Source organism: Salvelinus namaycush, chromosome 17, assembly GCF_016432855.1.
Source record: "Salvelinus namaycush isolate Seneca chromosome 17, SaNama_1.0, whole genome shotgun sequence".
In the NCBI taxonomy this organism is placed as follows: Eukaryota; Metazoa; Chordata; class Actinopteri; order Salmoniformes; family Salmonidae; genus Salvelinus; species Salvelinus namaycush.
Genome location: NC_052323.1, coordinates 31,699,532 through 31,715,636, shown reverse-complemented (window position 1 = coordinate 31,715,636; position 16,105 = coordinate 31,699,532). Strand labels below are relative to the sequence as shown.

General features: G+C 41.6%; 3 protein-coding genes across 4 annotated transcripts; all 3 read left to right on the top strand.

The window, feature by feature from the left end:
* Nucleotides 1-1,080: 1,080 nt before the first annotated feature.
* On the top strand, nucleotides 1,081-4,191 carry LOC120062541 (heterogeneous nuclear ribonucleoprotein A0-like). 2 transcript variants are annotated; one of them, XM_039012591.1, is made up of 2 exons: nucleotides 1,081-2,264; nucleotides 3,833-4,191. In XM_039012591.1, exon 1 carries the CDS (start codon nucleotides 1,157-1,159, stop codon nucleotides 2,087-2,089), a length of 933 nt encoding a protein of 310 aa, XP_038868519.1. In that variant the 5' UTR covers nucleotides 1,081-1,156; the 3' UTR covers nucleotides 2,090-2,264; nucleotides 3,833-4,191. The 2 variants fall into 2 exon arrangements, with proteins under 2 accessions (XP_038868519.1, XP_038868518.1); XM_039012590.1 differs by having other exon boundaries at nucleotides 1,081-3,507.
* Nucleotides 4,192-5,338: 1,147 nt separating this feature from the next.
* LOC120062540 (heterogeneous nuclear ribonucleoprotein A0-like) lies at nucleotides 5,339-7,126 on the top strand. Its single transcript, XM_039012589.1, has one exon. The coding sequence runs from the start codon at nucleotides 5,392-5,394 to the stop codon at nucleotides 6,292-6,294; it is 903 nt and encodes a 300-aa protein (XP_038868517.1). The 5' UTR covers nucleotides 5,339-5,391; the 3' UTR covers nucleotides 6,295-7,126.
* Nucleotides 7,127-7,772: 646 nt separating this feature from the next.
* LOC120062538 (heterogeneous nuclear ribonucleoprotein A0-like) lies at nucleotides 7,773-15,406 on the top strand. Its single transcript, XM_039012588.1, has 3 exons — nucleotides 7,773-8,615; nucleotides 14,464-14,603; nucleotides 14,877-15,406. The coding sequence occupies exons 1-2, from the start codon at nucleotides 7,859-7,861 to the stop codon at nucleotides 14,514-14,516; spliced, it is 810 nt and encodes a 269-aa protein (XP_038868516.1). The 5' UTR covers nucleotides 7,773-7,858; the 3' UTR covers nucleotides 14,517-14,603; nucleotides 14,877-15,406.
* Nucleotides 15,407-16,105: the final 699 nt, after the last annotated feature.

Genomic DNA, 16,105 nt, shown 5'->3' with positions numbered 1-16,105 from the left:
AATAGCTGGTTGGAAGCTGGCTTGGGGTATCATTTTACACTGCAATTTATATAAGCAATTTGAAGGGATACAAAGAAAACAAAAGTAATTTTTATTTGTCACATGGGCTGAATTCAACAGGTGTAGACATTACCGTGAAATGCTAACTTACAAGCCCTTAACCAACAATGCAGTTCAAGAAATAGAGTTAAGAAAATATTTACTAAATAAACTAAAGTAAAAGATAAAATACTAATAAAAAAGTAACACAACAAAATAACAATAACGAGGCTATATTACAGGGGGTACCGGTACCGAGTCAATGTGCAGGGGTACAGGTTAGTCAGGTAATTTATACATGTAGGTAGGGTTATACAAGGAGGGGAATTTGCGTAAAGTATGTGAATGGGCGGTCGAAATTCACTGCTTTGTGTGTCTACCTTCTTGACCTTTGTGCTGTTGACTGTGCCCAATAATGTTTGTACCATGTTGTTGTTGTTATGTTGCTACCATGCTGTGTTGTCATGTGTTGCTGCCTTGCTATGTTGTTGTCTAGGTCTCTCTTTATGTAGTGTTGTGTTGTCTTTCTTGTTGTGATGTGTGTTTTGTCCTAAATTAATATTGTATTTATTTATTTTAATCCGAGGCCCCTGTCCCCGCAGGAGGCTTTTTGCCTTTTGGTTGGCTGTCATTGTAAATAAGAATTTGTTCTTAACTGACTTGCCTAGTTAAATAAAATAAAAAATAAATAAAAAATCACAACAAAGTTAAGTTCTACAGATATAAGTAAGATACTAAATTATACAATTAAAATAAACTTTATTTCCAAAATTACTTTCCAACCCTCAAAAGAACAAAAGATGATCAGTTTATTCACAACGATCAACGGGTGACTAGGGGCTGCGTAAATTCGCTAATCCTCCCTGTATATGAATTAAATTGAAAGGAGTACTTTGGAAGTTGACGTGATCTACAGATCCGATAATCTGCGCAGCATTTTGCTTCAACCTACGCCCCTGACAACTCCAATGTCAGGGGCGTAACGGTGATGTTGCTGTAGTCTGACGTCACACTATAACTTTGTTATAAATACGGCCTGGACGCCATTTCCCTACCTCCAAGCTTTGCTGATACAGGTTTTCTGTCGAGCTAGCTACGCAGTATTTTCTGTCAAGAAATGGACGCCGCAAATCAACTTTGCAAACTTTTTGTCGGTGGATTGAACGTAGATACCGACGATGACGGGCTCCGCAAGCATTTTGAGCAGTATGGTCAACTGACCGACTGCGTTGTGGTTGTGAATAAGCAGCTACAGAGGTCCCGCTGTTTCGGCTTTGTTACCTACTCGAGCGGGGAGGAGGCCGATGCAGCAATGGCGGCTAGGCCACATGTCGTTGATGGCACCAACGTGGAGTTGAAAAGAGCGGTCGCTCGTGAAGATGCTGGAAAACCCGAGGCACTCGCCAAGGTCAAGAAAATATTCATCGGTGGACTGAAAGACGACATCGAAGATGAACATCTGAATGATTATTTTTCCCAGTTCGGCGAGATCGAGAAGGCCGAAGTAATCGCGGAGAAGGAAACCGGAAAGAAAAGGGGTTTCGGCTTTGTTCACTTCACAGATAACGACTCGGCCGACAAGGCAGTGGTTGTAAAGTTCCACACCATCAATGGGCACAAGGTGGAAGTGAAGAAAGCCCTCACCAAGCAGGAGATGCAAGCTGGTGGTGGCGGCAGGGGTGGAAGAGGGGGGAGAGGCATGAGAGGAGGACAAAATGGCTTCGGTGGCGGCAGAGGTGGTTACGACAGCTACGGGGGCGGTTTCGGTGGGGGCTATGGAGGCAATAGCGGCGGTTATGGCGGCGGCTACGGAAGTGGAGGCTATGGCGGTGGTTATGGAGGCGCAAGTTACGGAGGTGGCTACGGCGACCAGATGGGAGGTTATGGTGGCGGCAATGGCTACAGTGACTTTGGCAGTGGGTACAGCCAGCAGTCCTCCGGGTATGGGCCCATGAAAGGGGCCAGCAACTATGCCGGTAGGAGCCCCGCTCCATACGCCCCCAGAGGCGGTGCGGGTGGCTACAACAGAGGGGCTTATGGCGGCTACTAAACCCGTTGCTACGACAGACTATTTGCAAAGAAATGTCTTTTACACCCTCAACCGTCGGATCGGACGACCTCAAACCGAACTAAAAAAAATCAGTCATCGGGCATCTGCCATAAAGTACTGGCAAAATGCCGACACTGTGAAACCTAATCATTAAGAAGACCTCAAAACCAAACAGGTAGGAAGATGACTTCCGACCCAGAACCTGATTAGCACGACCAGCTGTTGCTGTAGGAAAAGTTCGATTGCAAAACCCATTTATCATTTGTTCCAAGTTGAGGGCGTGTAGCTGTCGTTAGTTGGCTTGCTTTTTTTTTTTTTTTTTTTTAGTTTTGCGTACATTCGTTTTTGAGTTTAGTCAAGGATTGTTTTGTTTGATACTATATTTTCTCTTATCTACATTTTAAGCAATTAGTTCCGAATTTCCCAGGGATCTAATCTTTTTTTCAATGTTTGGGGAATGGGACGCATGTGCTATGGAGTTGTATTTATTAGCTATGACTCTGATGTAAATTTGTATTCTATCCACTACTAGCCTATAGGTTTTAGGTGACGCTTAGGTGGTGGGGCGGATCCAGTTTAAACGTTTCATTCTTGACAATGTTTTGTAAATCAACGAAGTACGTCACAGTAATTTCCCAACACACATAGCGTCCGCTATCAGCTTAATGTTCCTTTCATTTACTTCAGCAATATCTCATGTATATTGTATAATCTGTCTGAAGATCAAACTACAATTGTTAAGCATTGGTATGCATATGTATGTTCATTTTAAATAAAAAGTTAAACAAACTTAGTTATTTTACTCATTTTACCAGGATGTCTTAAATGAATAGTTCGGGTTTTTGACATAGCTTTATCCACTTCCCCAAAGTCAAATCAATGTATACCATTTGTAATCATCAGCGTCCAGTATGAGGGGAAGTTAGTACTTTCGAGCGCCAATACTTCCTTCAAACTGCACGCAGGTGCATATAAATGGCATCTACAAGTTCATCTTCCTGGGGAAGTAATGGGCCTCGTCAAAATCCCGAACTGTCCCTCTAAGTCCACTTCTGATTGGTTATATTATGTGACTTATTTTAATATATTTAATATTAGCTTCATGGCATTTCTTCCATTGCTCTTCCCAGCTAAGGGGGTGAAGAATGGATTGCAGTTAAGTTTGCCCATGGCCAATGCATGGAGGCTTTGTTGGTTGGCAATAACAAATTGTTCCATAAAGTTAACTGGCTTTTAACTTGTGGACCTGAGGGCTCTCATATTTATCTTTGATTCCTACATTTAGGTGTTCATACTGTTATCCAAGTACGTCAACATAGCAGTAGCAGTTTGACTTTATACAGGGACCCTGTTCTATACCTGGGGTCGATTGTCATAGGACTCTGAAATATCTCTTTAGGATCACATCAGCAAACTAGGTATGTAAATCAAACTGTCTTCACTATGTGTTGGTCAAGTATTAAAGATATGGATTTGAAATGGTACTCAACTGTACTGATTAGGATTAATTTATTGATAGTTTTTTGCATTTATCAGTAGTTGGTCTTTGGCCTTATGCATCTTTTAAGAGGGGATTTTACTGCACTTACTTGGTCCTAAATCTAAAATAATGGTCTGAGGAGACTAAGTGCACTTCCTACATTAATGCAAATATATGGAATGGCACATGGTGTTACCTCCTGACTTGGCTTGATGTATTTATCTGCACTGTCTCATTCTTTACCCCTTTCCTCTCTCCTCCAGGTAGCCATGGTGACCTGACTGCCAGGACACCAATCTGGCAAGGCCTTGGTTTCCTTCAGGACTGAGGGATTGCAGTTAAGGCTGTCCCACTACCATGGGTGGAACCCCTGGACATTCTGCCTAATGTGTGCATTAAAATCTTTATTGTATTTACCAGGTTTCAATGATTGCCAGTGGGTTTATTCTAGTCAATCTAGGAGGGTGATGTAATTGAGTACTTATTCTGTTCTTACCAGTTGTAGGGAAGTTGGTCATAAATGTTAGATCATTGCATACTATGGAAAATGGACACCAATGATGGCGTTGGTGTGCTATGCTTTTAATTTGCTGCAATTGTAATAAAACTATTTTTTTAAAGATTTACATTGTTTTATTGGGACATGTGCAATGGGTTTGAAGGGGAATATTGTTGCATGGTAGTTTTTGCCTTTGGATTGCACTCTATAACTCTTCAAATGTTCAAGTTACATTTACTGAACTTTGGACATGCAGCCCAATTCCATTAGTCCACTAATTTGCTATTTTGAGCAGTCAGCTTAGTTTAATAGTTGTGCCAGGTACAGTGAATCTTAACCTCTGAACTCCAAAGATGCAGGTCAAAGTGAGTGATCTGAATTGGGCTGCCTGTCTCCATGCAGTTATTGAACATTTACTTGTACTATAACCGGTAAATTAAATTTAGGCAGATGTTTTCAGATCTCAAAAGCCACTTAATGTTGAAATGGACCCATATTGCATGGCATCTGTAGTGTTATGCCTCAATCCTGACTGAATAGGTAAGATGGACACCATACGGTACATTTTTAGCAAAAGATACATTTCTATATGCAAATTCAGCAGCATTGTGGCCTGCTGTGCACTGCCAGGATTATCTGCACATCCTGTAATGTATTCATATCTTTCTTCACACTCACATTAAATCCGTGTGGCTCAGTTGGTAGAGCATGGTGCTTCAAACAGCCAGGGTTTTGGGTTCAATTCCTACAGTGGACCAGTATGAAAAAGGTATGCTATTACTGCTTACTGTTAGTTCTAGATAAGTGTCTGCTGAATGTATTCAAGTTGCCGATTATTTTTTTTTACACTTGAATGTTCAATGCCAGTCTTTTTTAATGGTTAGGGGGAACAAAGGAGTAACAGATGTAGTACGGAATGAAAGGTCGTCCACAAATGAGGAGCCAAAAATCATTGGCATCAATACTGCTTTGAATGCGCACAGCAGTGTCATGTGCTAGAACAGAACTGACATGAATGGACACTGAAATGACCAGAGTACTGATGTGAATAAAGACCTGGATTAGTGAAAGCTAGGTAGATAATGGATATTCAGATCATTACATATGAAGAGATTGTATGAAACGAGAAGGATGCATTTACAAATTATGAGAACGGCAATTTGAATAAAATGAGGTGGGATTTGAGTGGAACAACCAATCAGAACTGTTGACGTATTTCCAAACCTACGCCAGACGTCATTGCGTCGCCGGTAGCTTCTTTTAAAGCGATGCGATTTTGTCAGGTTACATTTTATTTGCTGTAAAACAACTCTGCTGGTAATCATGACGAACCAACTTTGCAAACTGTTTGTCGGTGGCTTGAACGTCGAGACTACAGACGATGGCCTTCGTCAACATTTCGAGCAGTACGGCCAGTTAACCGACTGCGTAGTGGTCCAGAACCAGCAGCTACAAAGGTCTCGCTGTTTCGGCTTTGTAACCTACTCAAGTGCGGAGGAGGCCGACGCAGCCATGGCCGCCAGGCCACATGTCGTCGATGGTACCAACGTGGAGTTAAAAAGGGCCGTTGCACGGGAAGATGCTGGTAGGCCAGAGGCACTCGCCAAAGTAAAGAAAATATTTATTGGTGGGCTGAAAGACGACATTGAAGACGAACATTTGAATGATTATTTCTCTCAGTTTGGCGCAATTGAGAAGGCCGAAGTCATCAGCGACAAAGAGACTTTCAAAAAAAGGGGATTCGGCTTTGTCTACTTCGAAGATAATGACTCTGCCGACAAAGCGGTAGTGCTGAAGTTCCACACCATCAATGGACACAAAGTGGAGGTGAAGAAGGCCCTCACCAAACAAGAGATGCAGTCAGCCGGTGGTCGTGGTGGCCGGGGTGGGAGAGGAATGAGGGGTTCTCAAAATGGCTACGACGGCGGAAGAGGTGGCGGCTACGGCAGCTATGGCGGTGGCTATGGAGGAAACGATGGCGGCTACGGTGGAGGATACGGCAACGGAGGTGGTTACGGTAACCAAGGGGGATACGGAGGAGGTTATGGCGATCAAATGGGGGGCAGTTATGGTGGGAACGGTTACAATGACTTTGGCGGAGATTATGGTCAGCAGTCTTCCGGTTATGGTGCAATGAAGGGGGGTAGCTATTCAGGCAGGAGCGCTGCACCGTACTCCCGTGGAGGTGCCGGTGGCTATGGCAGGGGTGGATATGGTGGTTATTAGACACCGTTTACCTCTCAACCCCAATTTGAAATGTTCATAATTTCTGATTCAATGAACTGAATTTACACACACGGGCCAGAGTGCCCTATTTCTTTGTTGCTCCAATAAAAAGGACTCGCGCCCCTCACCCACCCTGATTTAACCCCTATTCTACTCCCTCCATCTGGACTACACCATTGTCCCTAGGCGGCGTTACTAAAGACATTATGGACTTTGTTACCAGTTCAACTTTCTGACTTGTCGATGTAGTTTCGTGATTCTTTAAACATTTTTTTTGTATTAAATTGTAGTTAACGTCCGTGCTTCAAGACTTTCCTATGATACTGTATGTCAGATGTCAAACTTGTTCCATGGAGGGTCTAGTGTTTGCAGCTTTTTCCCCCCTTTCAATTACGCCCTAGGCTTCAGTGTGGGGAGTTCCTTACTAATTAGTGACCTTAATTCATCAAGTACAAGGGAGGAGCGAAGACACTCGGCCTTCTGTGGAATGAGTTTGACACCTGTGCTCTGTCCTTAGTACCAGCAAGGTTAATAACAAGTCAAATTGCTTTGCAACATGAAACTCAGGGGTATTAATGGAGTTGAAAGCAGTCTTCATGAATGCTTGAGTGGTTTAAGATCATAACATTTCGTGACAAGTGTTTTGAGGAATTTAAAGAACTATGGTTATTGTTTTTAATGGTTACCTCCTAATGCTTTTCTCCGTCCAATATGTGCTGTTCAATACCTTGTAAATCAATGCAGTTGTGGAATGTTACTAAAATCCTGAATTAGTTGACTCTTGAGTCTCACTCCTTTGCCTGTAATAAAGTTTTTAATGTTGTCAATTTAACCCTATGGCATTTTGTGTGAAACTGGCCTACATTCATAAAAAAATTGTTTCAGACCTTCCAGAATGTCCTATGTTACGCTGTCTACAACCAGTCCTCCTTGAGGGAGGAGTGAGAAACATGATTGGTGGCAAGACCGTTACACTACCAAGGGATGTCTTTTCTAATACTAGGTCTATCTGAATCAATGTGGGATTTTTGGTTGTCTGACACCTAGTTTGTTTGGATAGCAGTGAGGATTGTTATTTTTCTCCAGTACGTTGGATATACTTAAGCAATAAGGCACGGAGGGGTGTGGTATATGGCCAATATACCATGGCTAAGGGCTGTATCCAGGCACTCTGTTGTCTGATATACCATGGCTGTCAGCCAGTCAGGGCTTGATCCACCCAGTTTATAAAACCTTTCAACACAACTTTTTTCTTGCTGCATACCTTGCCAAATGTAAACTAGTCCATACGATTGTATTCTAGTTTGTCCTGTTCAAATTTTATTCCAATGTGCCCAATCATTAGGTCCTTACGATTATGGAAACCTGTAAAATGGGGAACTTTTTTGCTAGAATGATTAACTCAGAACTACAATTTACAATAGCTCGCCCCTAGGAGGCTCGTAGACGTGTAAGCATTACGTCGACGCCAACCATTTGTCTACATCCGCCATTTTAGACGCCAAGAGAAGCACTGTCAAAAGTCTATGCGTTGACATAACCAGATAAATTGCATCAAAGCGAGATGGAAAATCAACTCTGCAAGCTCTTCATTGGTGGACTAAATGTTCACACCACTGACGGTGGTCTTCGTAAACACTTTGAACAGTATGGCCAGCTAACCGACTGCGTAGTTGTTCAGAACCAGCAACTACAGCGGTCTCGCTGTTTTGGGTTTGTAACCTATGCTACTGCTGATGAGGCAGACGCTGCAATGTCCGCGCGTCCTCATGCCCTGGATGGCAACAATGTTGAACTGAAAAGAGCAGTGGCACGTGAAGATGCGGGAAAACCTGAGGCTCTGGCCAAGGTTAAGAAAATATTTATCGGGGGTCTGAAAGAAGACATAGAGGATGGACATCTGAACGAGTACTTCTCTCAGTTCGGTACTATCGAGAAGGCCGAGGTTATTAGCGATAATCAAACTGGTAAGAAGAGGGGGTTTGGTTTTGTTTATTTCGAAGATTATGATTCTGCCGACAAAGCGGTGGTACTGAAGTTCCACCATATAAATGGCCATAAAGTAGAGGTGAAAAAAGCCCTCACCAAGCAAGAAATGCAGGCTGCTGGCACCCGTGGCGGGAGGGGAGGAAGGTTTCAAAATGGATACGGTGGTGGCTATGGAGGAGGTTATGGAGGCAGTGACGGTGGATACGGCGTGGGGTACAGTGGAGGCTACGGGGGAAGCTATGGTGACCAAATGGGTGGCTACGGTGGGAACGGCTACAGTGATTTTGGAGCTGGCTATAGCGAGCAGTCATCTAATTATGGCCCCATGAAAGGTAATTACTCGGGCAGAAGCAGCGCACCTTACACCCGAGGTGGTGGTGGTTACGGCAGGGGGGGGTACGATGGCGCATACTAGAGCTCCAGCAAATCTTACTCAAAGCAGCCTCGTTCCCTTAGCAAAAATGATTACACCTTCATAACATAGTTCCCACCAAGCGTTCTATAATGGTACGAGAGTGACTGAACACTGAGCCCAAGTGGTTCAGACAGGAAAGTTACTACAGTATTCTCTATTCAAGGCTGACCCAAATAGGCAACGTTAGGGCCATCTAGCAACTAACTACAGATTATCTTGGGGGCAGATGTCTCCACCTTCATAGCAACTGCAGATGTCTCCACCTTCATAGCAACAACATTTCTCTAGGAGACCTTCACCTCCATAGCAACTACAGATCTCTCTAGAAGGCAGATGTCTTCACCCCATAGCAACTACTGAGCTCTAGGAGGCAGATGTCATCACTCCAAAGTTCTCATAACTTAGCTCTAAATGGCCATTGTCCATCCACCACAAGTAATAGGACTACTCCTTTGGATTCTTTTATTTTGAGCAGTGGACCACTGTTTGTATTTTGCCAAGATGCTGTTAAAATTAAGTTAATACGTCTGCTTGTTATCCTAGATTGTTATATTTGCTTTAATGTGTTGTAACTAAATTACATTTTGTTTAAAAATATTTGTATTTAAGTTGGAGTGTTATTAATTTGGGACCCCTTGTTTGACTTAGCCATGTAGTGAACTTGATGGCGTCCTTTTCTGCATCTAAGTAGTTTAAAGGTAACTTAAGTTATTTTGCCCATACATTTCTTACTTGCCCCTGCACTATACCAAAGTATATGACATATCTGCCCAATACCATTTGGTTTCAAAGGGAAATCTCCACACATTATTTATTTTGGACTATAAGGACTAGGTCACACTTTTTAAGTATTCAAGGTTCACTGCTGTTACTGAAATATAGGCTATTTGTTGTAGTGTTTGATTTGTGATTCCCATTTAGTTTGAATATAAAATAATTGTAACATTACTATGATCATTATGTTATAGTTGTTAACCATTAACATATTCTCACTTCTCAACTACTTCAAATTCTGTAAACAGATGTAATCTAAGCTTTCCAGCGTTTCTATTTTACAGTAGAACCAGAAAGACTTCAGTAACAAGGATATATCTTTATGCTTCTGTCTTGTGTATTTTTGGTGAACAGAGTTAAACTTATTGTTTTTCAGTAAACTGTGTGTAATATATCCATCTAATAAACCCTTCTATATAGAAATGAATTAGACCTTAAGTACTTTGAATTAAATCAGGTAAAACTTAGGGTATGAAACAACAGTAAGTAACCTGCTGTGGTACAGAAAACGTTATCAGGGTTTGTTCTTTAAGCACCTTAAAATTAATTCCTAGATTTTGATGAATATTCTTTATACTAATTGGATTTGCTAGCCACTCATGTTTTGATATTCAAGTAGCTCTTAGGCCCCCAAAAATATATTAAATCAATCAGATTTGGTAGAGTAATGAATAGACTATATTTCTGTCTTGGAACATATATGTATTACATCCAGAATGTCTTTATTCCTCCATGAAATTAATGCTAGAGCTCTGTTCCAAAGCTCTACGGGCCCGATTCCGACTTAGGAAATGACGCCTTTCTTACACCATGACTTTCCTACGCACTTCTCAGTAGCTGGTATTCAGACTTACCTTATGAAGGTGTGCAACAGCCTTTGCAGGTGTGGTTCCTAATACATTTAATTCAAGCACATTATATTAGGGAGAATAGTGTACAATAGTAGGTTATACCCTTATCGATTGCCTGCACTAACCATTGAACTGTGATACAGCCAAGTGTTCTGCCATTTGTTGGGTTGAAACTGTTATGGCTTGGTCTGCGCTATGCTCCATAACGATTTAATTAGCCTACATGTTATATATACAGTTGAAGTGGAAGTTTACATACACCTACATACATTTAAACTCAGTTTTTCACAATTCCTGACATTTAATCATAGTAAAAATGCCCTGTCTTAGGTCAGTTAGGATCACCACTTTATTTTAAGAATGTGAAATGTCAGAATAAGAGTAGAGAGAATTATTTCTTTCAGCTTTTATTTCTTTCATCACATTCCCAGTGGGTCAGAAGTTTACATACACTCAATTAGTACTTGGTAGCATTGCCTTTAAATTGTTTAACTTTGATCAAATGTTTCGGGTAGCCTTCCGCAAGCTTCCCACAATAAGTTGGGTGAATTTTGGCCTATTTCTCCTGATAGAGCTGGTGTAACTGAGTCAGGTATGTAAGGCCTCCTTGCTCGCACACTCTTTTTCAGTTCTGCCCACAAATTTTCTATAGGATTGAGGTCAGGGCTTTTGATGGCCACTCCAATACCTTGACTTTGTTGTCCTTAAGCCATTTTGCCACAACTTTGGAAGTATGCTCGGGTTCATTGTATAATTTGGAAGACCCATTTGTGACCAAGCTTTAACTTCCTGACTGATCTCATGAGATGTTGCTTCAATATATCCACATCATTTTCCTCCGTCATGATGTCATCTATTTTGTGAAGTGCACCAGTCCCTCCTGCAGCAAAGCACCCCCACAACATGATGCTGCCACCCCTGTGCTGCACGGTTGGGATGGGGTTATTCGGCTTGCAAGCCTCCCCCTTTTTCCTCCAAGCATAACAATGGTCATTATGGCTAAACAGTTCCATTTTTGTTTAATCAGACCAGAGGATATTTCTCAAAAAAGTACGATCTTTGTCCCCATGTGCAGTTGCAAACCGTAGTCTGGCTTTTTTATGGAGGTTTTGGAGCAGTGGCTTTTTCCTTGCTGAGCGGCCTTTCAGGTTATGTCGATATAGGACTCGTTTTACTGTGGATATAGATACTTTTGTACTTGTTTCCTCCAGCATCTTCACAAGGTCCTTTGCTGTTGTTCTGGGATTGATTGGCACTTTTCACACCAAAGTACGTTTATCTCTAGGAGACAGAACGCGTCTCCTTCCTGAGCGGTATGACGGCTGCGTGGTCCCATGGGGTTTATACTTGCGCACTATTGTTTGTACAGATGAACGTGGTACCTTCAGGCGTTTGGAAATTGCTCCCAATGATGAACCAGACTTGTGGAGATCTACAATTTTTTTTCTGAGGTCTTGGCTGATTTCTTTTGACTTTCCCATGATGTCAAGCAAAGAGGCACTGAGTATGAAGGTAGGCCTTGAAATACATCCACAGGTACACCTCCAGTTGACTCAAATGATGTCAATTAGCCTATCAGAAGCTTCTAAAGCCATGACGTTTTCTGGAATTTTCCAAGCTGTTTAAAGGCACACTCAACTTAGTGTATGTAATCATCTGACCCACTGGAATTGTGATACAGTGAGTTATAAGTGAAATAATCTGTCTGTAAACAATTGTTGGAAAAATGACTTGTCATGCACAAAGTAGATGTCCTAACTGACTTGCCAATACTATAGTTTGTTAACAAGACATTTGTGTAGTGGTTGAAAAACGAGTTTTAATGACTTGAACCAAAGTGTAGGTAAACTTCCGACTTCAACTGTATGTATACACACAAAAGTATGTGGACACCCCTTCAAATGAGTGGATTCGGCTATTTCAACCACACCCGTTGCTGGCAGGTGTGTAAAATCGAGCACACAGCCATGCAATCTCCATAGACAAATATTGGCAATAGAATGGCCTTACTGAAGAGCTCAGTCACTTTCAACGTGGCAGCGTCATAGGATGCCACTTTTCCAACAAGTCAGTTTGTCAAATTTCTGCCCTGCTAGAGCTGCCCCGGTCATCTGTAAGTGCTGTTACTGTGAAGTGGAAACGTCTAGGAGCAACAACGGCTCAGCCGCGAAGTGGTAGGCCACACAAGCTCACAGAATAGGACCGCTGAGTGCTGAAGCGTGTCACGCATAAAAATTGTCTTCTGTTGCAACACTCACCGAGTTCCAAACTGCTTCTGGAAGCAACTTCAGCACAATAACTGTTCGTTGGGAGCTTCATTAAATGGGTTTCCATGGCCGAGCAGCTGCACACAAGCCTAAGATCACCATGCACAATGCCAATCGTCGGCTGGAGTTGTGTAAAGCTCACCGCCATTGGACTCTGGAGCAGTGGAAACGTGTTCTCTGGAGTGATGAATCATGCTTCACCATCTGGCAGTCCGACGGACGCATCTGGGTTTGGCGGATGCCAGGAGAACGTTACCTGCCCGAATGCATAGTGCCAACTGTAAAGTTTGGTGGTGGAGGAATAATGGTCTGGGGCTGTTTTTCATGGTTCGATCTAGGCCCCTTAGTTCCAGTGAAATTAAATCTTAACGCTAAATCATATAATGACATTCTTGTCGATTCTGTGCTTCCAGCTTTGGGGCAACAGTTTGGGGAATGCCCTTTCCTGTTTCAGCATGACAATGCCACCGTGCACAAAGCGAGGTCCATACAGAAATGGTTTGTCAAGATCGGTGTGGAAGAACTTGACTGGCTTGCACAGAACCCTGACCTCAACCTCATCGAACACCTTTGGGATGAATTGGAACGCTGACTGCGAGTCAGTCCTAATTGCCCAACATCAGTGTCTGACCTCACTAATGCTCTTGTGGCTGAATTGAAGCAAGTCTCCGCAGCAATGTTCCAACATCAAGTGGAAAGCCTTTTCAGAAGAGTGGAGGCTGTTTGTTATACCAGCAAAGGGGGGACCAAATCCATATTTATGCCCATGATTTTAGAATGAAATGTTCAATGAGCAGGTGTCCACATGCTTTTGGTCATGTAGTGTATATAATCAACTGTTACTAATGATCCTCAGCAACAACCACATGGTCATGACGGCATTTACAGAGGAAGCAAATGAAGGTAAACGAAACAATATCATTAAATGGAATGATAATGTAGGTTATACCAACTGAAGGGAACTAACAGTAAATTGGCAGTTGAATATGTGTTATTAGGCCTACTGACGATCGATACTAATAGTGGCTGATATTTAACATGATAGAAGTAGGAAACTGAGAAAGATGGGGTAGCCTATATTTAAGACATTTGAGTGGTCATCCCTGCAAGTCAAAGTCCGTACAATTTAAATTCTGCATAATGGCACAGCATTTTATAAACTTTACAGTAGGAAAGTTGATATGCATCAGTTTGCTGCCATATGACTGGTTTTAAATTTGTCTCTAGCGACTATAAGGTAAAATATATCTAAACCGAGTGTCATTTATATTTACAATTCCCTTATCCAAACGGATTACTCATTTACCTAGCTCTTAAGTTGTAAATTACAGTCCAATGTTATTTCTAATAAAAAATTAAGTGGATGCTTTTTCCAATTGAAACCTGTAGGTTTGCTAGACCTTATTCATGGTTTCCTCACGTGTAAAAGTGGTGGAATTAAGTTAAGATCAGAATACAGCGTATCTGTTGACACACCTCCGCCACACCTTCATTTATTCAATCTCCACCCAAAACAAATAGCAGGTGAATAGAATACTATTCTCATGCTTAAATTAAAGGTCAGAATACGCATAGAGAGAGGTGCATAGAAAGGGAATTATGTTCCATTTACACGTGCTTAACTTGGGTTGGAATCGGGCCCTTGGTGAACAAATACCCTGGGTACCTTAGCTGTGTCTTCTATGTCATGGGAATCTCCAGGGTATTCCGAGCTCTAGAATTCCAGCTGAAAGTCCATAGGATATGCTTCCATAAGATATCAGGTTTGTTACAATACATGCATCATTGAAATAGTCCTGGGCCTATTCCACTTCACCGGGAAACATCATTTTTATGTCTGGATGACAATTTAAAAAATGTTCTCTTTCCACAGAGTTGTCGAAATGGATAGATTATGACACATTCTTCCTATGTCCTGCTGGTTAATGAGGATCGCCAGGTATCGATTGGACCAAGATGAGGACAAGTTCCTATAAGGAGGAAAACTCTGTCTATGACATCGGGACGACTAAGGTGAGTTTACTAATTTGCTTATTACAGATGCATTTTGTTCACAATGGCCTACACATATGATATGGCCTACACATTTTCATTGATTCACAGTGCTTCATTTAAGTCAAAGGAACTTCCTTATGTTTTTTGTCTTTAGCCTAAGGAGGGCAGCATTTCTTTGCTCATAAAGGGTTAATTACTATTTTGGTTAAAGTGCCAATGGATAGCTAACTGGGTACTACATGGGTTTTATAATTGTTTTAATGGTTATCAAATTCCAATGTATTTTGACAGGTGTTACCCAAGACTGTGCTGATCCAGCTCTTGTGGTCCTGTCATCACAGGATGAAAAAAGATGTCTGTGAAAGATGCAGGTTTTTTGAAGGACCTAATATCCATCTGTTGGGAAGGTTGAAACTTTCACTGAATCATTCAGATGTGTATCCTTGTTTTGTATTCCAGTATGTGGAATAAATTGCACTGCTTATACTGTACTGTAATGGTTATTAGTCAATTCAATAAATATCGATATTTTTAAAACTTATACATTGATATTTCTTCTAAAATGTAAAGTGGTGCTTATGACAGTGTACTAAGCTCCTTTTTTATGTAATTTTAGATGCATGCTGTTTTATCTTGTAAGCCACCTTGTACCATATCTTGTAAACAAAGTGAAACACATGATCACATTTCAAGTTTGCTGACCCTCAGGCTAGATAATAGCTTCTATGCTATTTTGCTAGCTAAAGCGTTGAGTGAGATAGTTAGGCTATTCACAATAGTTCCCTCAAATAAAGTCATGTTGTTTAGCTTATACAAGTATTCAGACCCTTGACTTTTTCCACATTTTGTTACGTTACAGCCTTATTCTAAAATGGATTAAATAAATCCACATCAATCTACATACAATACCCCAAAATGACAAAGTGAGAACAGGTTTTGAGACATTTTTGCAAATGTATAAAAAACTAAAAACAAATATCTTATTTACATTAGTATTCAGACACTTTGCTATGAGACTCATAATTGAGCTCAGGTACATCCTGTTTCCATTGATCATCATTGAGATGTTTCTAGAACTTGGGAGTCCACCTGTGGTAAATTATATTAATTGGACATGATTTGGAAAGGCACACACCTGTCTATATAATTTCTCAGGTCGAATTAATTGTCCGTAGAGATCCGAGACAGTATTGTGCCGAGCAACAAATCTAGGGAAAGGTACGAAAAAAAGTCTGCAGCATTGAAGGTCCCCAAGAACACAGTGGCCACATTGATTCTTAAATGGAAGAAGTTTGGGACCACAAAGACTCTTCCTAGAGCTAGCCACTTGGCCAAGCTGAGCAGTCGGGGGAGAAGGTCCTTGGTCAGGGAGGTGACCAAGAACCCGATGGTCACTCTGACAGAGCTCCAGAGTTCCTCTGTGGTGATGGGAGAACATTCCAGAAGGACAACCATTTCTGCAGCACTCCACCAATCAGGCCTTCATGGTAGAGTGGCCAGACAGAAGCCACTCCTCAGTT

Bases quoted from the DNA above. Each gene is read 5' to 3' on its own strand.
- LOC120062541 (XM_039012591.1), top strand. From the start codon at position 1,157: ATGGACGCCGCAAATCAACTTTGCAAACTTTTTGTCGGTGGATTGAAC.
- LOC120062540 (XM_039012589.1), top strand. From the start codon at position 5,392: ATGACGAACCAACTTTGCAAACTGTTTGTCGGTGGCTTGAACGTCGAG.
- LOC120062538 (XM_039012588.1), top strand. From the start codon at position 7,859: ATGGAAAATCAACTCTGCAAGCTCTTCATTGGTGGACTAAATGTTCAC. The intron at 8,616-14,463 runs GTAATTACTCGG...CTCTTTCCACAG, and splicing joins TAATTATGGCCCCATGAAAG to AGTTGTCGAAATGGATAGAT.